Source organism: Colossoma macropomum, unplaced genomic scaffold (assembly GCF_904425465.1).
Source record: "Colossoma macropomum unplaced genomic scaffold, Colossoma_macropomum, whole genome shotgun sequence".
NCBI classification, from domain to species: Eukaryota; Metazoa; Chordata; class Actinopteri; order Characiformes; family Serrasalmidae; genus Colossoma; species Colossoma macropomum.
In genome coordinates, this window is record NW_023494792.1 from 19,384,349 (window position 1) to 19,410,630 (window position 26,282).

General features: G+C 40.6%; 1 protein-coding gene across 6 annotated transcripts in view; it reads left to right on the plus strand.

Moving 5' to 3' along the window:
* The window catches only part of LOC118811856 (neogenin), a 114,432-nt gene that overhangs the window by 55,266 nt on the left and 32,884 nt on the right, over positions 1-26,282 (plus strand). For all 6 annotated transcript variants that reach the window (XM_036576393.1, XM_036576395.1, XM_036576394.1 and 3 more), the window contains exons 3-7: positions 3,202-3,477; positions 4,793-4,943; positions 15,736-15,872; positions 21,914-22,068; positions 22,931-23,051. In XM_036576393.1, coding sequence (XP_036432286.1) covers positions 3,202-3,477; positions 4,793-4,943; positions 15,736-15,872; positions 21,914-22,068; positions 22,931-23,051 — 840 coding nt within the window. The remainder of the gene's footprint in view (positions 1-3,201; positions 3,478-4,792; positions 4,944-15,735; positions 15,873-21,913; positions 22,069-22,930; positions 23,052-26,282) is intronic.

A 26,282-nucleotide genomic window follows, 5' to 3' on the forward strand; every position in this document is an offset into this window, starting at 1 on the left:
CCTGTACTGTAGAGCCGCAGCGTGTTTGTGTGGTCCATGTAGTTTAGTTGCCTTTGGTGGCGTTGAATGGTGACTGTGTGGTCTCAGTATGCTGCGAGCCTAAGCTCTGTTTACTCTGTCCAGGCTGGGGTTGGGTCAGTGTGTGGGGTCCTCAGCCACAGACCCTCACCTGGAGCTCCTGATCACAGAGCCACTGTTTCCTTCACACTGTGCAGCCTTAGGGTGGTCAGCAGCGTTGGTCAGAGGATCAAGGCCAAGCAGGCCGGATCAGGCATTAGTGAGGGCGGTAATGTTCCAGCAAATGTTTGTGGAGGGCAGAAGAAATCGGTGTCAGTTTCCCGGTCCGTGTTCATCTGAGGCGGAGGACTGAAGAGGCTTTTTTTCTGCCTGTTTGCTGAGGGATGGCAGAGAAGAGACGCTGAGAGAGGAGGAGGAATGTGTGCCAGGGGTTTTGAAAGCAAGCTGTGTGTCTGGTACCCATATGCACAACACACTGGCAGCTTTATTGCTGCCGCCAACTGGTACAGAGAGAGAAAGGGAGAGAGGGAGTGTGTGTGTGTGTGTGTGTGTGTGTGGCACACAAGACACTGAGGGATTTAGTATGGAGCTGTAAAATGACTGAAGGTTTGGCCCATTACAGATAAAATGGAGTGAGTGGAGTCATTACTGATCAAATGGAGCAGAGTTAGTGGAGTCTTCAGAGAGAGGCTTTACTGTCCCAGCCCAGAGAGTAAGAGAGTGAGAGAGAGAGAGACATAGGCTCTCTGTTTTATCTGCAGACTTTCTCCTAGTGAACTGTGTAAGGTGAGTAATGATAGAAGGGCTTAGTGAAGTATGTGTGTGTGACTGTGTTTATTTGTGTGGTTGTTGGGACCCCCAACCCCCCAGGGCAGCAGCAGCCCGCGGCTGTGTTTAATGATCTCCCTGTGTCTGTGTGTGAGTAGAGGGATCAGTGCCAGCCTGTAGCATCACTGTATGCTCACACTCTCTCTCCCTCACAGGCAGCGCTACAGTAGCATCAGAGGGTCTTTGGGGACCCTTATTGTGTGAGCATGGGCCTTGGAATCCAAAGCATTAATAAATATTCTCTTTATTAAGGCCAGAAACCCCACGGTGGTGTTTCTGATGTTTTGCTGCAGTCTAACCAGATGTTTCGCTTTTTTCTCAGCCTTGGTTTAGCTGTCTGAACTTCACTGTCCATCTTAAAGGGGAATTCCACAAAATTGTTCAGAATTCCTTCATGATTAAATGGTTAGGATGTAAACAGTGTTACTAAGAGGTTTGGTATGAAATGCTCCACCCTAAAGAAACTTTCCAAGACAGAATTGTTCACGGTGGTGGTGATAGGAACCAGTCCTCCAAAGTGTTAATGCCTCTAATAGCTTCTTCGCAGAAAGTTTTGGAGATGTGAGGTTTTGTTTCAACAGCCACAATATAAAGATTCAGAATTGCAATATTTGTGTTGTAGACATCGTGGCCCCTGGTTCCTGGTTCCATGTCTCTACAGAGCACCAGTAAAAAAACACTCAATGATATTGTTTACATAGCAACTACTAAATTATGCAAGATTTTGAAAAATCAGTGGAATTCCCCTTCTTGATGTGTGTGCGTGTGTGTGTGTGTGTGTTTGTGTGTGCGTGTTTGTGCATGTGTTTGTGTGTGTGCATGTGTTTGTGTGCGTGTGTGTGTGCGTGTGTGTGTGCGTGTGTTTGTGCGTGTGTGTGTGCTGTGCGTGTGTGTTTGTGTGTGTGTGTGTGTGTTTGATTGTAACTGTTTATAACCCTTTGCTTGTTGTCGTTATATTTAGGCAGTGTTGTCTAGGCTGCATTTGTGTTTGTATAGTTCCAGCAGTATGTTTGCACACGTTGATGCTGTCTGTATGGTTTGTCTGACGGGATGTTTACGGCGTTTGGGGTGCTGGCTGAGTTCACTCAGAGCTGCAGAAGCACCATTGTTCTGAACCTTTTGACCGAGCAAAAGGGTGCTGGTCTTTATTTCTACGTGAAGCCTCCATTAGATTAGCGTAATGTGTTGTGTTGTGGGTACTTGATCGGTCAGTATAAAGCAGCTGCAGTGTAATGTTTGTAGAGGCTAATATTCCCCTGCTGTGGCCTTTTGTTGGCACTTTATGTGGAGAGAAGATTTGGCAACGTCCCGTTGGGTTCAGGCCTGACTCACAGACCTGTCAACAGCCCTTCCTCGGACTGGTGCCATCTTCACACATACACGCACACAAACACTCTTTCCTCCTCTCTATCTCATCTGGACCACAGCAACCCCCAAATCAGCAGAGAGAAACAAACAGCCAGTAAAAACATTAGGATGTCACTATTGCTTTTCCCTGTCGTATATTTAAACTGTTGCAGAGTGAAGGGACAAGCAGCTCTGCTGAAGAGTAAAGTGCTCCTGGAATAATATAAATAGTCCATTACAAACCTTAGCAGCCCAAACCAGCAATTCTGGGCTTTTATTTCAGAGTGTTTTTAGAGTTGCTTTTGCTTTCTAAGTTATTATTATGAGATGAAAGAAAACAGCAGAGACAAACGGCCAAACCAACCTTGTGTGTGTCCGATTGTGTGCTTGTGTGTGTGTGTTTGTGCCCTAGATGATCGTAAAAAAAAATTCAATTACATTATAGCCTTTTTTTTGTTTGTCCCATCATTTCAAAAAACTGATCATTTACACAGAGACACACAGTTCATCAGAACTAGTGCCCTTATAAGCTTTACATTAGAGTGACGGATAGAAACTCTATTAATATTTTTTTCTGTACGCTTACATTGAGATCTTTATGCTTTTTAACACATTTTTTAAACTTAAATAGATTAAAGCAGGATTGTGCTAATTCTTCAGGATTTGTGCATGATTCAATCAGTAATATGTAAACAAGGTCATTCAGAGTGGTAAACAAAGTCATTCAGAATATATATATATATATATATATATATATATATATATATATATATATATATATATATACATATATATATATAAATATATATATATATATATATATATATTAATTATGCACACATTTTGAAACAACTATGGAATTATCATTTAACAAAAAAAAAAAAATTGATAGAATTTGGCAGTATGTCAGATTCTCAGTGCAGGACAGTTTGTCTCTTGTGTAAAGTCGCTCAATTTGTCTCTTATGTAAAGTCATGTTCTGATAGAGTGGCGTCTCTACTCTGGCAGGTCTACCACGTTTCTCTAGCCAGCCGGAGGGTGTGTCAGTGCGCCCAGGGGGGAGCGAGGTGCTGAGCTGTGAGGTGAGTGCTGAGCTCATTCCGTTCACCCACTGGGAGAAATCTGGCCAGGCCGTGGAAACGGACAGCCGGGTGGTCCAGCTGCCCAGCGGAGCTCTGGTGATCAGCAACGCCTCACAGGCTGACGCTGGCTCATACCGCTGTGTAATAGAGGGACTGGGACCAGTCAAGAGCAGTGAAGATGCACAGCTACAGATTTTACCAGGTACTGATACAGACAACAAATGCAAACGTAATTGAAATGAAGGATTTACCCAATTTTTTACTATTTAAATGTCTATATTACTAAGTTAATAGTATTTCAATATTTGAGAAAATAGATAATATTTCACATTGTTATGAATAAAAAAATAAAGGTGTTGCAGTAAGTCGGTGGTTTATCTTTGTGTTTTAGACATATGTGATTTTAACATCCTACCAGTACCAGAAACTTACTGAGTTATCATTGTTCACAGTGCTGGTGATAGGAAACAGACGGCTGAAGAGTTTAATGCTTCTAAAATCTCCCACAAAGAAAGCTGTTACATCAAATGATTACTAATACGTGGCCTGATGTCTGAGACATTGTTTTATGATGGCCTACGTTAAGGTTTGGTCTATAGCAGTCTAACCCTGGTCCTGGAGAACTGCCTTCCTGCAGAGTTTAGTTCCAACCTGTATCCAATAGGTTGCCCTGCTCCTTACTTAACTCTAATACATCTCATCCAGCCGATCAGGGACTTGGGAAGAGGTTGATTAGCTGGAGCAGGTGTGAGAAATTGTTGTTGGAACTAGGCTCTGCGGGAAGGCAGCTCTCCAGGACCAGGGCTGGAGACCACTGATCTAAAGCATGATCTAAAAGCCATTCGTGGTGGAGAGGTACATACAGCTGCAGTAAGGCAAAAGAGTACCCAATTTTGAATAGTGAAATAAATACATTTGCATTGTAAACATCAGGACCTCTGGTTCCTGTAAGTTTATCTACCGAAACATTTCACAACAATGCGCTGTGAATAACTTTGCATACATGTCAATGATTGAATAATGCAGAAATGTAGAAAAATGGGTGTAATTCCCCTTTAACCGCAGGCATATGCTTGTGTCCCATTGTTGTCATATGTCATGCAATCAGTCAAAAACCTGTTTAACAGTTACCAGATAAAATACAGTTAATATTGCATTTTCTTTTTCAAAACTACACGTTTTCATCAGTAAGTGTTTAGATGTCCTTATATTCCAGTAAACACTGAAATTGCTGTTTGTGATTTATTCCTAACCCTCAATGGTTGAAATGGCAGCCGTACTACATTTTAATGGCACTTAGGCAGCTGTGCAGAAGACAGCAGTCAGTGTGCAATTGTACCACAGAGCATCTCTGAGCAGAGAATTCTAGCCATACATTGTTTTGTATTTTCTCTGTGTTGTAACCTAAATTTGTCCTTGTCAGTTTCATTAAAATGTACACTATTTCTTAAAGAAATATGTTTTGAATAGACAAGCATGTATTTTAAATTGAGTTTTTTTTCTGTGCTGTATTTCAGACTCTGCTGCTGAAGACAGGATGGAGGTCCTGCTGGGTCCAACTGCCGTGACCAAAGCTGTGGGCGAAACTGTATTACTACCCTGCGTGGTGAAGGGCTACCCTCTCCCTGTCATTCGCTGGATGCTGGACAGCAAGGTCATAAATGAAAGGTGAGTGTGTCCGTAGTCTTCTCTACCACTCTATGACTTCACACTTTGCTCAAACCCACCCCAGCCCACACAGCCAGAGGACTGAAAGGAATAGTAAGCCTTTCTATCTTGATGCACCTTTCAAGCAGACAGGCGTACGCATTTCTGCATCAACCAGATATTTGTGATTTACAGGATTTTGCTGAGCATACATTCTCTGCAGTCTCTATATAACTGTACCAGTCGTTCTCAGACTCAGTGCTACAGGAGGTTACATGCATGCTTCTGTTTTACCTGTTCTAATATGCTTTGCTTACCTGATGAACATAAATATTTGTTGATTTGAATCATCTTATCTGTGTGTTCTTATCTGTTTTGTCACCATAACTTCAGTTAGGACTAAATTTAGAGCAGATGTTCTATGTTTAGAATGTTATCCTAACTCCAGATAAGAAAACAGTATTACAGAAGCATCCTAACTAGACAGAAGCTTCTAAATACTGTTCTAACTTTATTACAAAACACCAAAAGTGTCCTAACATGTGTTTTATTCAGTGGTTTCACGTGTGAGATTCCCTCCCCTTATGTGTGTTAATGCTCATTAAAGCTCATTAAATAACATATCACAACGATGGTGGTGAATAATGGAGAGACAATTGAACGTGTGGCTGTTTATTAGGAAGAATAACATTAGTGCCGTTTCCCCACAGCAGCTAAAGCTAAAATTTTGAAAGCAGTGGCGCCTGGTTAAACAGTATTGGGTGCACTCACAGTATTCAATAACTCAATAAGATAAAATGTAATTCCTAAATTAAGATAGGAAATCTTACCTTGACCTTCTCAGAACTTAATAAGACTGAGGACGTTTCTGTAATACGACCGCAGGTGTATTAGAGTAGGGTGAATACAAAAAGCTGCAGTCAATGTATTGGATTCCATCAAATGGGATTGCGAACCACTGATATTATACCATAAGTATTTTTCTCTCTCTCTCTCTTCGGCTTCCGCTTCGGCTCCTGCTCAGCCCACCTACAGCCACACACTGCTGCCATTCATACTTCCTCTGTTCAGAATGAGGCCTGGCATGTCAAACTAAACTCGGCACAAATCAGTGCTACCGCCTTGTAATGAGAGTACATTCACTCAGGCTTAATTACAGTATCCACTATTCAAGAACTCAGAGGGTAAAAGAGCCATTTGCCTGCTATGGTAATTAGCCTTGACAGTGCTGGCATAATCATAGACCTAACCCATTGGTTTTAACTGAGGTACATTTTAACATGCAGATTCTTATTTTCAAAGGGAACTCACTTAGGAAACAGGGCAATTCAAAATGCAAGTACTAGTGTGGCCTCCTTTAGCAAACCTTATTGAGAACTGTACCAGATTAAAGTTTTGGCTTCAAAGACACGCTCATGGTAGCATGTTGTACCTGAGAGACATGCAGATATGACTGCAACCATTTACTGGGGTTATGAAGTACAAATAGCTTCTGAAATAGGGTAATTGTGTCATTCGGGTCAGCAGAAGCAGTCCAAAATGATGTAGAATGATATCTTGTTACCTCAAAGCTGCATGATTTTTTTGTTAAAACTGAAAGAAATAGCATTATTGAGGGGAATAAAATTGACCAAAAAAAAACTGGCCAAAATATGGTATACATGCGCTGCTGTGAGTCACCCTGTAAAACCTAAAATGATATTTTTATTAAAATTAATTTTATTAAGACTATTAAGGTTTTGTGTTAGATTTGCGGGAGGTTTTTTTTTGCACCATGTTGTATGTCTTTACGTATCAACGTCACATGCATAGGCTGAAAAAGAAGATCCGACTCGATGTATAGGTGTCAAATGTAAAATCGACATTATACTGATTAAGATATGATGATAATAGTAGATAATTCTCCTGCATCCTCAGAAGACATGTCCTTCACCAGGTTTTGACTGAGTTCTCTTTGAATACTCTTACAACACACTCACAATTGCCAGATTCATCTGCTCAGAGAAGGAGTCCGAAGGATCCCACATTACAAAATGTTCTTCTGTAAGTTGCATGCAATTACTCATTTCCACCAGAGAGGTCTCCAAATCTCCAAATATTACTTAGTGCAGTTTTAATGATGGTTTTTACTTCTCCTGTAAACTTTTTTTATTGGTTTTTTGGTTTTATTTAGACAGCGGTAACATCAAATTTTGGGGATGTTGGTTGGGGATGATAAATACTACATTGTATTGAAAACCACCATCCTACCTGCTGTCATACAGCTGCTCTGCTTCTTATTTGATCTTATGGAATCCATGTAGCTCTTCATGTATGTGTGTTTGCTCCTGATAAGAGCATCATAACCATGCCATGCACACACACAGCTACATGCTCCCTGATTTGTGTGCCTATATGGAATCACACTAAGCCATTTACACACTGTAAACTGCCCTGCATTGTGTCTGGATTGTTTGTAAGATGGCCGTTTCTCTGCTCTCTGATGAGAATGGGGAAATGACTATCTTCAGCAGGCCATTTCCACCAGAGAGCCGTCAGGCACACATGAATTATGTATAGCTGACAAGATTGACCCAGCATGTAAATCAACCTTCAGAGTCTCCGATCTGTTCCTTCTTCACTTAGCTTCAGTCGTTCATTTTGATGTCATTGCAGTTATTGTATTTACCCTGGTGCGATTAACTGTAGTTGAGGGATAAAGTGTTTGTGTGTGCTGTTTCGAAAAGGTTATTGGCCCCTCAGTCTTATTTTATTTGATATCTGTGAGCAAGAGAGAGGTTGTCTGGTTAGCAGGCTGAGGGAGTTGCCATGCATCTTCTCTTTACGACTTAAGGAGAGTAACGCACTTGCATTTGAATAAGCCTGGTAAAGCCCTTGTCTTTAGGCTACCGCTCTTTGCAGGGTTTCTGTGCATTATTATGTACTTTTGTCATCTTCTTTCTGTAAGTCACAGTGAATAAGAGCGGTAAACAACTGCAAATTGAGCTAACATATACAAAAGGGTTTTTTCTGAAACCTGAAGTTGTCTGTTAGTAACTGTATTAAGAGAATTTACTGAGAACTTCCTTCAATTTATGTTTGTTTGTGTCTATGCAGCCATGGCTAATAAAACAAATAGCCCCCCTTTGGTCCACTAAGCATGAAAAAAGAGTATCCCTGTCTGCTGATGTTGATTTAATCTCAGATTTCTCTCCTGAATCCCCCCAAACTCTCGGTGTTGGTCATTCCCCAACACATTCTTCTTCAGTGGAGAAAACCAGGTTGAAACTGGCTCGATAAAAATCGGATCACAGTGTTTGGGCTCTGGGGAATTCGTCCAAATTTCTTATCAATATTAGTCGGTGTCCACCCCACAAGTCCAGGATTACCAAGATTAATGAGGAGGGTTCTTCCCTGCTGCTTCCCATGTAAAATTTATGGTGTTTTTCTTAGAGATTTGAAACAGCTAGAGAGAGTGTGAGATGAATGGAACAGGAGGTGAGGAGCAACTGCACAAAGCCAGTTCCTAAATGAATGTGTCTGTCCATACATTTGCTTCAGCAAACTGATTTGTGAATCTTCTGCGGTTCCAGTGTGGTTGTAGGATGTGTTTTACAGCTCAGTCTTCGATTAATAACTTCTGAAAACAAAGAATTTTGTACCACCATGGAAGAAGATTTTTACAGGCTTATCACGTCTAAGAGTATTTCCCATGCTCATCATTCATACTCAACTGCAATTTTTCTGAAATAACATATTCCCTAAAGGTCTGGTCCCTTCTTCTGTAATCCAGAGGAATAGAGCAGGTGATGATTGAATTGATTGTATTAAAGAGCTGAGTAATCATGAGCTGTTTAGGTTTCTGAAAAGACGTGGCATGCTGCCTGCATCCTGATGATGCTCAGCTCTCCCAGCTCGGCCTCTCGTCACTCCACAGCGTCAGGCAGGGCGGCTAAATGTCTAATTGCAGGTCTTTGCTCATTTGGCAAGCTAAAATGGAGATTGCTGACAGACTCCATTTGCACTGTAATTGCCTCTCTAATGGTCTTCCGACAGTGTAATGCATTCTTGATGTCTCCCCTCGCTGCGCCCTACCCATCCCTCATACATTCTAATATTGCGATATTATCCACAATGCTCTGACCCTCCGAGGCCAGACCGAGACCTTCACGGCTTGTTTGACCCCTGCGAGGCGCATGAGTGCCACCAGGCTGTTATGCAGCTGGGCTTCAAACGGGAGTAAGAAATGAAGTGTTGCAGTACGGCTAACCTTTTTCACCCTGCTCCAGTCACTGTCCTCTGAGCTATAATTAAGAAATAATTTGAACTTGAGCTTCAGAATGTACACAGTCTTACAGAAGCATATCTGTTGTGAGCCATATTGTGGCCTTGTTGCTTCTTTTCCATTGATCTAGTGATCATTTTGAAATTGTAGTGTTCTGCGTACATAGTTAGGCTATTCTCTCTGGACTGGAAATTGTCCACCAGTCAGTCCTGATTTAACACCTAAACCCACAGTATAATTTTAATCTCAGCAGGGGAATACAGGAAACTGATCACTGGTCAGAAGAAAAAGAAAACTTTAGCTAATACAGAGGTCATCTTAACTTCTTGAGTAAGTGTGTCAAAGCCAAGTCCATGATCCCTGAGCAGCTATGTCACTGGTAAAGGCAGTGCCTCTGCAAGAGGACTCTAGGATCCAGCCCTCTCTCCTCAAGCGGAAACAACAGTGGCAAAGAAGAGGATCTGCCCGATAGGTAACACTAAAGCTAGTGAAAGATGGACAGACAAGGAGTGAGCGGAAGTGAGAAAGAGAAGAAAAGACGCACCCTCAATGGAGATAGGGTTGAGTCTGAAGAAGCTGGGCAGCAGTGCGTGAATAGAGTGAAGACACTGTGACCAGAATGACACATTCACACTGACACTCAAGTCTGCTTTCTTGACTTCCATCTCAGAGTGCTGGAGAGGCACAATTTTAAGAAATAGTCTGGTGAAAAATGAAACGTCCACAATTCCATCCTTACCCAAAATGTAACCAAGACGTGTTTGGTGTCCAGATTTTGCTGCTTTAGTTTTTCACTGGAGCTACAATGCAGTGATTTTGCAGTGTAGTAATAGAAGCGTATACCGCAACAATTAGCATCAAGCAAACTGCATGATTAAATCACCACACAATATCCTCTGCTGTTTGTTAAAACTGATCAGATAGAAAGCCAAAAACAATAGTGTCTGCCATCTTGCATGAGCACTGTTGATGCTTTTCAATCTTAAAGTCTGTTTTGGTTCACTTAATGCTGCACTAAGTTTTGGGGATTTGGAGACCTCTCTGGTGGAAATGTGTAATTGCACACAATGTGTGGAATAACATTTTGTGACGAGTTGTGCTTCAGACCCCTTCCCCGAGCGGATGAATCTGATAACTGCAAGCACATGGAAAGAGTATTCAAAGGGAGCTCAGTCAAAACTTGTGAGTGAATTATCTACTATTGTCATCATATCTTCATCAGAATAATGTTGCTTTTGCATTTGACACCTAAACATCACACCAGACCTTCTTTTTGAGGCTGTGCATGTGACGCTAATACCTAAAGACGTGTGATGTGGTGCAGAAATCTCCTGCGAAATCTGAGCTGAAACCTCTCACTTTAAAATTTTTATTTCAGGCTTGACAGGGTGACCCACAGCAGCACACACACCATATTTTAATATGTTTTTACTTGTACTTAATTTGAAAGTGTATGCTTGGGGGCAGTGTCCACCAGAATGTGCAGAAAACAAAGAGGAAGTTTTTGCATTTTTCCATTCCCTCTCTTGCCAAGAATGACTATTCATTTCACTGTTTTGTAATATTTTGAGGATTGGATCATGTAAATGTTTGTAACATAGAATCTCTTTAGCCAGCCGGACATCAAAGTACTCCGTTTGATTTGGCACCAGTTCTGGTTCAGTGCATAGTTGTGGTTTTGGAGGTGTACGTGTTGTGGTCTCAGCGAGCTACGCCTACTCATGAACCCATTCTGTGTCTCAGTGCCAGTATGTTTATGTGCATCTTCTCAAAAGTGTATATCAGCTTAAGTTGTTGCAGTAGATCGTGGCTAGTTTTGTCATTTTTTAACTTTTTTGCATAATTTGAAAACTCTAGTTATCCTGTCCATTTCATGATGAACGGACCAACAGAAATGGTTCATGTAAATGGTTGTTATTTTTAACTTCCATTAGAAGTTTAGAATTTTTCCTTGTTCTGCAAAGTTACTATTTTGAAGATATGATATTTGTTAGCTACATTAGCCTTGCAGCTCTAGTGTAAAACTAAGGAGCAAACCTCAGACACCAGGCATGTCTTGGCTACATTTGGGATGAGGTGTAAACACTGTAAATTAGATTTTCCATTACTTTTTGTTTTGTTTTTGTGCCAAAACAAACAAAGTCTCCACAGAAATAAACAGAACGGTGTTTTCGGTGTTCTGCCCTATTATCTGACTCATGGTCTTGTAGCCTTGCCATGCTTGTTGACTAAGGCTTAAGGTTCTCCTGCTCTCAGGTAAGTCCTTGGCTCCTTCCCATAAACACTACCTTGCTTTATTGCACGACTAGCCATGCGTTCACAACACCATTGTTTGTTGCCTCGATGCAGGCTGCAGCCAGATGCTTTGTTGTTCTAACCCTTATCTCGAGATCATTTTACAGTCCGCAGGCACTGACTAAACAGATCCTGCTGAACGGTATGCAAAGACCATTCCTTGTCAGCCCTAGTGGTCATTCATAACAAGCCAAGCATAAACAAGCATTTAGCGTGCACGGAGAACGGAATCCCTTGAGTGAGTCCGAGAGTGCTTTTGCCCTGTTCTTTAATCCAGGCGGATCAATAGTATGAGGGGAATGTGGCCTCTTAAAGTGAACTCAGAGCAGCCTGCATGGGTTCCCTTTATGGTAGAGATTAGCATTTGTGCAGTGCTAGGTGGTCGTAGATCAGTTGTATCTTACTTCTGGATCATATTTAAACAGCTCCCTCCTGCAACACAGATTAGGGCTGGAACGCTGGAGTGTGTGTCTGGAAAGTTGGCGGATCATGCAGGAATTCCTGGGATGACAGATTCCTCTCATGAAAGGATGCTTTTGTGTGAATCGTTGGCACTTAGTCAAAATCCGTTTCCTTTGTTTTGAAATTGACCATGCTGATGCACTGCGTCTGTTTGCTGTTGTTGTGGTATTTTGACCCCTCTCACCTCCTTCATGTATATGAGGTGCTCCAGAACCAGTGATCTTTCTCTATTAGAGATCGATCTCCATATTATTGTAATGCTGGGTGAACAAACCAGACACTCGTGCATGTTAAAAAAAAACATAAGGTTTATCAGAAAGAGGACAATCCCAAAGAGCAGACCAGGTCAAAAACCAAAAGAGCAAAACATGGTACATGGGATCAGACAAAAAGAGTTGTAAGAAAATAAGCATGAGTCTAAATTGAAAAGCAAGCAAACCGGTAACCTTAGTCAAAGGGGGAAATGCAAAAAACAACAATGATAGGCAAAACGGGGTCATAATAGGAGAATAAATAAATAAGAAAGGCTTGATATGCTCTGGCAAAACAGAGGCAGTACCTCACAATGAATGAAACAAACTGACAGGTGTATACAAACAAGAGGTAACCAGTGAAAGCACTTAGAATTCCAGTGACTGAGGTCTGATGAATGGTGGATGATTGGCTGGCTGGGTCACCTGACTGACTAATACATCTTGGGAGTTGGAGTCCTTAAGAGAATTAGAGTTTGTCTGAGCGCCAGGAAGCGTGACACTTATGAAGGCACTCTCTCTCTGTCTCTCTCTCTCTCTCTCTCTCTCTCTATATATATATATATATATATATATATATATATATATAGTCAGTATATATAGTCAGGTTCACAGAGCAGACTGACTCATCGTAAAACATGTGTGAAGGTCATGAAAGGTGTCTCTCATTCCTCCTCTGGAGCCCCTTTCAGCCTCTCTCTCACTATCAGCCATCATTTGCCACTGTCCACTGAAGCACTGCTGCTGCTCTAAAAGACAATTAACCATAGCTCTTTGTATGCAGTGACTGTTCTACCTCTTTAGTTTCTTTTTAATTAAGCATCTTTCACCTGTCCCCACCTCTCTTGCACTCTTTTGGGAGTTCCTTAGCACGTTAGCACTCGCTTTGCTCTCTCGCTTCAGTTATTTTGTGAGGTACACGAGTCCCCGAGGTGTGCTCTGCTTCTCTCAGACTTTTTAAAGTGTTGTGTGCTATTATTACAGACGGTAAGTCTAAATTTATATTTCTCTGTGCATTTAGATATCAGACACAAGCCAAAGATAAGCTCTGTGAGTGTGAAGGTTCTGTGGATGCTTGTATTCAGAAGGGCCAGTGTATTTATACATGAGTTTCTTTTACTGTCTCTTTATTTCAACAAACATAGACTTTTTTAATATTCATTCCAACAGTTTAGGATAGGTTTTGATGGGGGAATATTGGTTTAACATTTGACAACACAATATTTAAGCCAAATGACACTGAAAGCTTCACACATGTTTCTGACTCACTGTTTTGGTTCAGAGTGGATTGGCCATCTTTAACAGTAGGCCTCTTTTAGTCAGGGCTTAATTTGATTCAGCACCTCCCAGATTGGATTTGGCATCTACTTCAGCAGATTCCACACCTCATACACATATGAGATAGAGATATGCAAACATCTGTTGATGTGTTTAATGAAAAGTCATGTAAAACCTGTTATTCTCTACAAGCAACTCTCTACGTTCCTTTAATGTATGCAAAATATTGCAAGTTTGATGTAGTTAGTTATGAGATTTTCAGTGCTTAACATCTTACCACAACACATGGCCATGTTTTTCTTCTGCAGTAAGTTGTTTAAGTGATTAACTCAAAATGAGCTCTGTTTGGGTAAATATCTGTTTTTGTTTGTTTTTAACTTGTCGATTGTGACAAAAATAATAATACAAAAGCTGTGATGCTGTGTGCATCTTTTGCGAGTACATTCACCACCAATGACTGTAATTGTCCTCAAAAGAGCCTAGTAGCACCCAGCAAAACAGCTGGCATTGATTGATTAACTGCTAAAAGAAGCTGCTGAATTTCTCGAGAGTCTGTCAGAGGAGCATGTTTGGAAAACCCACGTTGAAGATAACGTTCATTTTCCGTTCTCCTTTAACATGCTCTTTAATCTTAAGATACAGCGATATTCAGAGACCTGCCTTCATGAATACACTTTTTACTATGTTAGTGGCTTTTTCCCCCCACTCATCGCTCTGCTGGACCCGCTACTGCTCAGTGTTTCAGAACCTAATCATTTTCATTTTTAGTGATACATCTATTGTTATATCGCAGCGTCTCAAGTCACCCATTAACTACTGCTCACTGTCCGTAATGAATTAAACTGCCTACTAGATGCAGCACAATGTAAACATTGTCTTGTGTCTGTCAAATTAAAGGTTAGCTATGGCTAAGTACACAGAGAATTTTCCAACCTTTGGGCTCAAGGGTCCACTCTTAGATTCAGTCCGAAGCAGCTTTAGGCCGTGAAGCCTAGGTACAGGCATGACACTCACAGCCTGTGTAGCTGTATTTATGAGCATGGATAAAAACGGTAATGATGGCAGCGTTAACTGACAACCGAAAAAGTACATCAGTGAAATAGATTGCAGATAGATTTGTATTGCCAATTAAGTGAGGGACTTTGTAAGTCGATAAGAATATCTCTAAGATGCTAAGATGAATCCTCTTCTGCTGTCTATAGTGAGTGGATAAGATTGGAGGGAGATTGGATTTGAGACCCTGAATCCATCAGGTCCCCACAGGCCCCATACACTGTTTCTGCTTTGCACTGGTGTTTACCTATTGATTCTCTCTCTCTCTCTCTCTCTCTCTCTCTTTCTCTAATACACATGCACTGCTCCTCTGGCAGGACTCTAAATTCTTGATCTGTGGTCATTCAGTGATCTGTCGGGGGAAATTTGCAAAACGTAAGGGGACGTTATCTCTGTACACCTTTGGACTGAACTTGAAACAGTGTGTGTTTGTCTCAGCATGTTGATATTCATCATGTTTACTACAGTGTCTTTTTTTCTTTTCCTTTATTTTTGTTTTATTTATTTATTTATTTATTTTACATTTACATTCTCATTGCAAGGGAAAGGAAACATCAGACAGCAAAATGGTTAAACAACTGCATTCAAAACCCAATAACTTTCAACCACTTCCTAATTAGGAATGATTAAAAACTTGTAAAAAGTCTACAAATGTTTAAACATAGACAGTCATAAACACTGAAAGCCCTAATCACTAACTAGAACCTCGCCTTGTTCTGAGTCTGCTGATGCAGACTACAGTAAATGTGTGTAATGTACATAGTTTTTGCAGCCTTTTAGCGTTGTTGTTGTCATTGTTGTTGTTTGAAAACGTCTGATACACTGTCTGAAACTTTCATAGGGGTTCGCTGGATTAAACATTTAAATTGCACAAAAACATAATGTTATTGCTGATGTTGGGTTAAAACGAGTACCAGCTTGTTTGTGTACTACACAAACACAGATGATGGTTGAAAGTATGTGCAGAAAAAAAATGCTTATGGTTGCATTGCTGTGTGAAGAACGTGCTGTCAGGAGGTGGTGAAACATCCCGATTGTCGCACTTTGCAGTAGAGAAGCTTTCATAAGTGTTGTTGATGCTGAAGGCTTTTCAGAGCGTCTCTTGACAGTTTGTCCCATTTAATGAACAAATATCACACCTTGTGTGGTTAAACGTTTGAATGATGCACATGCCCCCCTCCTTAATGACTGCTTTGCTGTTTGTTTGCAGTGATGGGAGGTTTGCTGTGATTGGTGGAGGCGTCCTGCAGATCACCAACCTAACAGAGAACGACGCTGGAACGTACAGCTGCCAGGCGGACAACGGCAATGAGACCATCGAGACGCAAGCCCAGCTCACTGTACAAGGTGTGAATCCTATGCAGCTTACGGTCTGAGGTTTACTGTAGGGTAAATAGTCCTCCACTTGCATTTTGGTAATGTGCACGTTTGGTAATGGCACAATATCACTTTTTCTTTTTTGATGAAGATGTCCTTTAAAAACCTCTAAGCTGCTCCTAAGTAGCAACATCAAATTGTTGGCCCTGTTGTCAGGAAATTTGTTGTGTTTGTTGTGAGTTTGATCCCAAGTGATGCCACAGCCTTCACTCGGTGCAGTGCTAGTGCTATGTAAGTTGATTTAATGGATTTGGCAGTTGGTGTTCTCCTCCAAGCATGGTAAGCTGCGCAAAAATATTGCGTTAACAGCAGTTTGATCAGATGTGGTGGAGTTTCACATGTCTAGGAGAAAACAAGTACTGGCCTTCACCCTCCCAGCTTAGTAGCATCATGTGAGAGGAGGAAACCTAAGCGGTAGGTGGAACTGGACACAACCAAATTGGGCAGAAAATCAAAAAAGGAAAAAAAATACTGAGCTTTAAAATGAGCTATTTTTAGGTGAACTTCTTTAGATGATTGTCCAAAAGTAGGCTCAGGCTCAGTATACTCAAACACTCTACTACCCCACAGATCACACAGTGAGGGAGTATAATTACTGTAATTAGGATGATATAATGATTGTAGTTCACCATTTTCTAACTTTCATCGAAGCTCTAAATGACAGATTACTCACTTCTCAGGCAAAATTGCTTTGAATTGAAAATAAAAATTCAAAAGAGTATGAAAGGCACACATTCAGTCAGATATGTCCAAATTTCTGACTGCTACTATATACACAAAAGTTTGTGGACACCCATTCTTATTAGTAAATTCAGCTGCATTAAGGTGCACTCATTGCAAAGAAGTTTGGATGCACACACAGCTTGTAGTGTTCATAGAAAAGCATTCACAATAAAACAGGGTGCTCTGGTGCAGCCACACATGAGCCTAAGGTCACCATGTCCAATGCCGAGTGTAAGATAGAGGGGTATGAAGCCCCCCAGCACTGAGCTGTGGAGCAGTGGAACTGGGTTCTTTAGTGATGGAGCTCCAACCAACACCTTTGGGATGAGTTGGAGCGGCGTTTGAGATCCAGAACTGATCATCTAACCATCAATACACAATCTCACTAGTGCTCTCGCTGCTGAATGCGATCAAATCCTCACAGCAGTGTTCCAACATTTAGTGTAAAGCCTTCACCGAAGAGTAAAGACACTTCCTGCAACAGAGAGGGACAAACTCATTTTAATATTCTTGATTTTGGAAGAAACATTGGATGAGCAAGTGTCCACAAACTTTTGGCCAGAGAGTGTATACGCATGTCAGGGTTAAGTACCTGTACTTCAGCTATTCTTGTTGAAGCAAACTTCAAAGCGAGGCTCTCTATTGCTTGTTTACTTCCCTCAGTCTTCTCATAGTGTTGCTAATCTTCACAGAGCATTAGAGGATTCTCATGCTTCAAAAGGTTTAATAGAGCAAGTACATTCTAAAATAAACCCAGGTTGCAAACGTTAATGGAGGAACCCTGCACGGTTGGAAATATAGGTCAGTTTTAACAGTGCGGTGCTCTCAGAGAGTATGGCGAGGGCGGTTTAGATGGTGACAGTGTGTTGCTCTCATGTTTGTTATTATAGTCTGAGAATTGGAATGGGTTTAGCTTTGATCCACGTCCTTCATGTCTCTGAGTGGAGGCCTACTTACACAATAAAAGTTTGATTGCCGGGCCAGGCTGAGGCATATAAAAGTTTAATAGGGACGCTGTGTGATTCAGCCTTTTCTTTATACCTGCCTCAGAAACAAGAGATGTGAATGCAGCTGAGGCATCAGCTACAACAGTGTTAGTTTTATGTGACAGACTCAGAAATAGAAAACTGTGAAAGAGAATGATTCACTTTCCCCTCACATAGTTGTGCTTATGAGTGTGTGTATCACCTCGTCTGTCACCTCTCTGACTAGAGGTGTGATGTTTTCACTTTTTTTGTGACCCTTCCTGCTGGTTTCTTCACGGATAGGCGGATGGAGGTCTCTCGGGACACGCCTCTGATGATATTTTCCTACGCTTTTATATTTCCAAGGCCTTTTTTAGTCGTTCTATTATAAAGACTGACGCACGGTTGGATCTGTTTGTCTCTGTGCTGCGGAAGCCGGCTCCCCAGGAGAGACGGCAGATGTGATTTGGGTACTGACAGACAGAAAGAAGCTTTTCTTTTCCTGCCTCTCTTGAGCGCAAAGTTCTGCCTACAGTAGACGTTTGGGATGCAGACACAGTTGTGATAAAAATGGTAATTGCAAATTGTTTTGAATGACAGTGTGATTGCATTCATTAATTGAGACAAATGTGCTCTTCAGTAATGTAGTCACAGATACTCTGGGATGCACTTTGTTGAGCTGTGGGATCTGGGATCTGCTCATAAAACACTCAAAACAAGAACATCAGAGACTGATCTGCATGCCTGCAGGGGCTTGGCGGAAGTTTGTGTTTGCAGGATCTCTCGTTTACTGAGAAGCTGCTGTTTAACTAGCGTGAGAAGCGGCTGATTTTGATGGAGCAGGTGAATGAAATGCAATTATTGCAATGTTGCCTGGTTTATCTTAACATGGCTGTAATTGTAATGATGGTTAATGAACATGTAATTGACTGATCCACACTTCACCCACAAATGTTCCAAATCCCTTTCAACCTCGAAAGAAATTGTAGCGACCGTTGTTCAGAGTCACTACATTATGTTCTACTTCGCTACAGAGATGTACGCAACAGAGACTATGTTGTTGTAAATAATCAAAATGTAGTATTGGGCTGTATAACAAAAATGTATACCGCGGTATGTTTAAGATTTCTGACTGTTGTCGTATATGTCATAGTGTATTTATAAATATTTTCATCAAATTAAAGCATTTGAGATGCTTTAATAAACATATTTTTGTGGATTAACAATGGCAGGATTATTCTGGGATGTCCCTTCACCTTTTGGATTTTTCACCAATTTTCTCTCCAATTTAGTCGTATCTAGTTCTACCCGAGAGTTAGGGCTCCCCCAATCACACGATACCACAGGCGCTAGGAGGGTCATGGCTACGGCCACGGATGGCTGTAGCATCGTCAGGGATCGATCTTATAGTCTTTTGATGACAAAATTACTTTCTAATCCTAACAGGATAAAGCCGAGTGTCTGTAAGCACAGAGCGGCTTCTTTGGTCCTGACAAAAGCAATGCTCAATGTTGTTTCATGCAAATACAATACATGCATCTCTTTATCTCATTCGCACTTTCAGCTATGAGCATTAGACGCTGCTGGAATTTGCTAAATATTACAAGCCATTCACACTCTAAGTAGTAGCCAAGTAGGTACGTAGCTTCTTGGCTTGTTGTGGGGACCAGAGACTGAAATCGCCATATGACCCGAAGCTGCTGGCCATGCACACAGAAAGCTGGCTAGTCTCCAGGCTAAGGGCTGAGGGCTAACACGAAGACACTAGCCTTTCCTTCCACTTCAACAAAGTGCACTACCTTATCTAAAACTGCAACTCACTACACAGATGGTGATGGGATTGGTGTGCTTTCACTGTATGTGCGCTGTGTTATCAGTGTTTATTTGCTGTACGCAAATGACAAATGACAAAACTAGACAGGTGGAAAATGATGACAGTGAATTTGCCACCCCACTAATGTTAACTGGATTACACAACAAACCATGCCTGATCAAACCAAACAGTGTGACCTTTCATATGCATACAAAATATACTTTGAAATTAATAACACGCTCTAAATTTAGGTGTATTCATTAAGACTTGTTGAGCTGTGCCCTTTAATTTCTTATTAGAGTGAATGTGATCCCCGCCCCCCATTAGGTTGAACGTTTTGTGAAGCTTGTTTAATCTCATCAGATGCTATTAAAGAACACATTTCTGGGCAGAGCATAGAAAGCTCAGTTGATTGGCCTTAGTGATGCATGATTTGGAGCCATCATTCGGACTCTTCTGGACTTCTGATTCCACCACCATGTTAACAGTGCTGTAGTAGAGCAGAGTCAAAATAGTGCTCAGGTGTTTATTTATCCAAGCATTTCAGTTTTGTGGAGCAGTACACTTTCCTCTTTAGACCACAAGAAATGCATTTTGCAAATTCTGAATGCACCGTATAGCAGCTGCAAAAGTGAATATATTATTAATAAAAATACAGATTGAGAGAATGTGCTGTCTTTTCTGAGTAGAGAGCATTTTCTTGCTTCAGTGAAGAGATTTTGGTTTTTTAACCACTTAATATAATGATCACATTGCTGACATTCTCTTTGCAGTGACACTGGGCTTTCTGAGGGGATGAAACGTTGAAAGTCTTTAAGTAGCAAGCTCTGGATAAGCTCTAAATTATGGAGTGTCCCCTTCTTTCATGTCTTTCTCTGCAACGTGCTGGCATATGTTATTAACATATTGGGTGTGCTTAAAGTGAAGTCGGAAGTCATTGGAGGTAATTTCTAAAATGGATAAAGGCCATCATTCACATGAAGGAGTTTTGCTTTTATAAGAGGTGGATTTGCTAGATCAGAGGGCATATTTATTTCAGAGGGCTCTGGAAATTGAAAATTGCGGAGTGTACCATCCTAGTACACATCTGTGTGCAGCTATGGTCAAAAAGAAGAAGGTTCTTGACCAGAAGAAGGTTCGAGAACCTTCACTGTCAATCTTACTGTGCTTTATGACAGCTTTCTCTGGTGGGCAGTGGCGTATATTTAGAACCTGTTTGCTACAGTTATTTATTCCATAGCATCAGCATCATTTTCTTGGCCCACATTATATGTTTTTTAAAACATGTTGTCTGTACCTGCACATTATATGTCTTTACATGGTTGTATGTTCTGTTTAGAGAGGGAAAATTATTTTGACTGCCGTCAGTCAGCAGTTAATTGTTATTGCCTAAAATCAAGGATGCAACATACCAAATTATCAGTCATAGAATGGATTGTTACAGTTCTAAGGTGTTTAAAGCTATAAAGTACATGATGTACACATAAACATACACAACAACTGAGTTGTATATTATTTAAATTATACATTAAATTATTATTTTTAACCAATAGCAATGAAACCTTCTTTATTAGACAGTTCTCAGTTAGTCATTTACATTCTTAGTTCTGTTTGTTCTTTTCTAATTTTTTTCGTATCTAAATGTTATTTGTTCTGTGCCCCTGATCTCTGATTCTTGTTAAATACACGTTCTAAATATGGGTTTGGGTTGCACTTGAAAATTTGCCCTTAGACACATACAGCCTAGCAGTGTACATGCAAGTACATGTTGAGAGAATGTAGGCATTTCATTTATAACCCTGTCATAATCCTCTTAAAACACCTCTTTGCATTAGAGCAGCTTGCCAGCTCCACTTCTGTGTGGGAGTCCCCAAGCCCTAATGTTGAAATGATGCCCTTCACCCCACCCGAACAACCCCCCACCCCCAACCCTGCCAGTTCCACCACTATCAAATATCAGATTGTCATCTCTCATTGTGAAATAATGCTTTTCTTCTCGCCACTCTCATTTGCCCATTGAAAGCAGTCCCTTCAAGGCCTTAGAGTGCATATTTCAGCAGTGAGGCAAAGCTCAGCGCAGGGATGCGGTCCAGGCCGAGCCCACAGAGATCCAGAGTTACGCCGCTGGAGAGCAGGATCACTTTCAGGCCTATCGCTTTAAATCAACACTCAATACATTACCGCTGATGTTGACTGGCGACACCGAGTTCAAAAGCTGTCAAAGCTGGAGAATGCATCTTATCTTGGCTTTGTTTCATTCTTTTTTCTTTCTAGCTGACTGAGCGTAGGAGGCAGCTAAACCTTATTGATTTCCCCTTTTATTGCTCCAAAATGAATTCTTGGCTGTATATGTAAAGAATGAGAGATTGTCAGCCTTTCTCTGTACATTGTTGCCAATTCATTGTCTTTAGTTGATGAGGCAAGCAATTGGTTGTCCCTTCTCTTTTGCTACGTCTGCTTTGTAGTCAATCCAGCTTTTGTAATGCGCCGATTTTCTTTGGCTCTTCCAGTTCCTCCTCAGTTCCTCAAGAAACCCTCGAATATGTACGCCCATGAGGCCATGGATATCATCTTTGAGTGTGAAGTCACGGGCTCACCTGCCCCCACAGTGAAGTGGCTGAAGAACGGAGATGCTGTCATCCCCAGTGACTACTTCAAAATAGTGGTGAGACCAAAGTATCCTGTTAAAAATGTTCTAAGATTCTCTATAGGGGGCTGCTTTCTAAACTGTTTTTATATGTTGGATTAAATACTATGTGAACTGCTATTTACCACTTGATTTGGATCCATTTCCAATTGGAAATCCTTTTAAATTTAGGCCTAAACTTATACCTGTATACAGAATAGCGGTGGACAATATGACAAAAATATAACAACACTACTAGAAATTTTCACGATACACAATATGTCACGATATTTATTTCTTCTGTCATTTGATAAGTTGTAACAGACAAATAAGAATTAGTGGCGCCATCTATAAAATAGTATCAAAAACTATTAATACAGTCATTTTTACCTGTGTAATACAGTGATTTTAACATTTCATGTGCTGTGCTAAATCATTATGCTGTGTTTGTAGTGAAACATGCAGCTGGACTGTGTTCTAGAAGTACTGACGATTTTCACAATATGCTCAGAAAAGCATAATAATTTAGCACAGTAATAATAAATATAGTCATACTGCCCAAGCCTCGTACTAAAAAACCTGCATGTGTTACATTCTGCCATGTATAGGGCCTATGGTAAAGTAGACTTCTGTAATGTTTTCTGCAGTACCAGTACGTGTTTGTCCATGCCACTGTCAAATAAACACTCAATTGATGAGCTTGTGTTTGAGAGAGTGCATATCAGAACATCTGTGCCTTTGTATAGATAACTCTGACTGATCTTGACCTCATTCTGTGATAAATTCTTCTCACTCATTTTGTAAAAAGCCTGTGTTGGCAGCTTTTTATTTGGCAGCCGGTTGTAGGATGATGAATTGATACTGTATATAATTGTCTTATTTGTGTGTGTTTCTGCCACAGGATCAGCACAACCTGCAGGTGCTGGGCTTGGTGAGGTCTGATGAGGGCTTTTATCAGTGCCTGGCTGAGAACGAGGCTGGGAACATTCAGGCCAGCGCCCAGCTCATCATCCTGGACCTGGGTAAGAGCTGCCCTCACACTTGCCAGCTACGCATTGCTTTCACTGAAGCCCAGCACAGTCACTGTTTATCACTCAAAGCCAATCACTGCCAGCATGAACGATTAACTGAAGGGATGAAAATACCTTGATGATTACAAGTATAGTTCATGAACTTTGAGTAGTAGTACAGTATGTCTTCAGTGTGATAGCACTGTGGTTGTCCAGAATTGATCAGTATCGCTGTCTTATCAAAACCAAAAAGTAAACTCTTGCTAATGTTTATAGGGATATACCGAAATTGGAATCCAGGTGTCCAGGCAGAAATACTTATTTGCAACTGTTAGTGCTGATGCTGACATATATGTATTTATAAAATGCTGAAATTATGAATAAATTCATCTGGATAACTATTATGGAGAAATATCACATTTATTTCTATAGGATTGTAAAGGTAAAATGAGTAAAATACAGACTTTTTTTCACAATAGTATTGCCTAAACATTCTGCTCTTCCGGAGTACAGTAAACATGTTATCAAATATTGGTAAAATCTAAACACCTATCCAATGCTTGTAATTTTTTAAAATGAGTATCTGCCAATACCAATATGATTCTGATATCAGTGTGCATTACTATTTTAGAGAATTTGAAAATACCAGTTATCTATTGATTTATGTGAAGAATTTATAGTGAATGGACCAACAAAATTGGTCCAAAATTTTTTGTGATAAATTGCTTTTGTTTTAAAGGGCCGATATCATGGAAAAATAAATTTCCCTCACCTTCTTTAAATAAAGGTCTTTAAAGTAATGTGTAAGCATCATTAAAGTTTCAAAAGGAAACACATACAGTGCATATATGGAAACTAAGCTGCAAAAACAGCCAACTTTGAATTCATTGTTTCTGTGGTGTCACAAGAACCAACTCGTTTACATTTATTCACCCATTCAGCCGATAGCAGTTTAGCTTTGCCCATTCAGATTTTAGTTCTAGGAAGCGTTTCAGCTCTAAGTGCTTTTTGAATAAGGCGCAATACAAAACAGCCAAACAGAACAGAGCTTATTTGTCTTATGTCAGTCTTAGAGGCACAGTAACAAAAAGAGTCTGTTTAATTCTAAGGGACGACGAGAGGTTGAAAAATGGCCATGTAGAAATGAACTATGATGTTTTTTGGTACGTAGAAACACAGAACTGTTATAAGTAGACCTCAAGGGAAAAGATAAAATGCAAGAAGAATGTAAGTTATGGGCCCTTTATTATACATTTAATTTTAAGAATATTTTTCCTGCTTTGGTTAACCCTTAACCCAGCTCCAAACATTTAATCTGTTCTTCTCCAGATAAACTCAAATTTCTCAGTGCTGTTGCTGCATTTATTTGACATGTAAAGAATATGATGTAACAAAGCTGAAAAATTCAGACATTAGTCACACTAATGTCACACTTCAGTCCTGTTTTATCATTACTCTGTATAAATAAGAGATAAACAGTACAAAATAAACTGTATAAAAAACAGATAGCTGGCAGGACTCTTGGTTCCACAAGATTAAAAAGTTCCCATTTTGAAGATCTGAGGTTTTGTTATGACAGAGACAGTTGGTTAAAAGCAGTATTGCTTAGGATAGAGTAGTGGGAGAGGTTAGTGTGGTGGTTCTTTTTAATAGACTGTTGGTGTCTGAGTGTTGCGGAGCAGTACGGCTGATTCTGGTATGCTCTTGTTGGAATGAGTTGACACAGGCGGATTTGCATGCAGGTACACGTTTAGTTTTTCACGCTTTAAAGATCACACAGGAGATGGTCTCTTTGTGTTACACATGCACAAACCCACTCATCTTTCTCTTACTATCTCTCTCTCTCTCTACCTTTCTCTCCCTCTCTCCTTCTCTGTCTCATTGTCATTGTCACCCGACGCACTGACACACTCTCACATGCGTCTCTGCAGACGCAGCACAAGCACATGTTCTCACACGTCGACAGCACATGGGAGGTGCGAGTGGCACTGCATTGATTGCAGTGTGTGAAGTCTGCTCCTCGCTGCTGTGTGTGTCTCTGGCCGTTACGCTGGGAGTCTCCAGGCACACGCATTAGTTCAGCTTTTAGAGGCTCTACAACTCAAACTCCAATTAAAATCCCCTTGTTCGTTAGCACAGTCTGTAGCCTCTCATTTACACTGCTCAGCTGTATATTAGCACCTCTCTTACACTCGCTTGTGTGTGAGAGAGCGAGGAAGAGGCAGAGTGAATTGCTGCAGCTCAGACCTCTGCTAAAGGTTATTGGCATTAGTGTGATTCTGGCATTATGGAAAATTTGTGCATTTAGCGCTCTTATGGCTTTGAAGTCCAGACTTCTTGCAGCCAGTTTACATTATTATTTAAATGTAATTACTTGGGGAGTTACATAATTAAATTAGTATTAAATATTAAATGCTTACCCTTTAGGGCTCCAGAGACACTGCTGTTTAGCTGTACATCAGATTTACAATACATAACTGAAGGATTTTGCGATATAGACCACTTTCAAAAATTTCCTTTTTTCTTGACGTACGTTATTGGGGGTAGGCTTTATGTTTACAAGACATATCAGTGCTATATAATGATAAATGCCACCTTTATTCCATATTATTCCATCAACTGTTGCTCTTTTCAATAACTTGTAATATCCAGAATCATTACAAATGAATCTACATTTTGGAATGAATCCATTCAATTATTCTTATATAATTACTTCATTAATTACAGTTACATAGTTAGGTTTACAGTCGATTTACTCACTGTATCGACAGGTTTGAGTCTGCATTTTTCACTTTTCTCTGTTCCTCAATGTCAAGCTATGACAAAATTGTACAAGATGTTGTATTTTTCTTGTTCTGCAACATGAGCGTTCTCGCAAAAATAGCTTTTTGTCAGCTTCAATTCATAATGACATACAAACGTAAAGTTTTCCACTTGTTTCAGTGAAAAATAATGAAGAGTAACTTATACCGTGCTTTTGTTGTAGTCAACGATAACTGTGACTAAGGGTTAAGTTGTCAGTAACATGCTCTCCTTCACCACATGAAAGCACAGTGGGAGACAATGTAGGCCAGGGCAGAGTCTAGTGGGGTTTGAAGTCCGGTTTGTGAAAGTCCTGGAGGGTTTTGTAGTCCCCCAGATGTTCTGCTCTGTTATTACCTGCTGCATGGCAGCCGGAGCAGAGAGCGAGTAATGGCTCTCTTCAGAGCTTTTGTTTTCCCACTTGCAGCACTAGCTACAAAG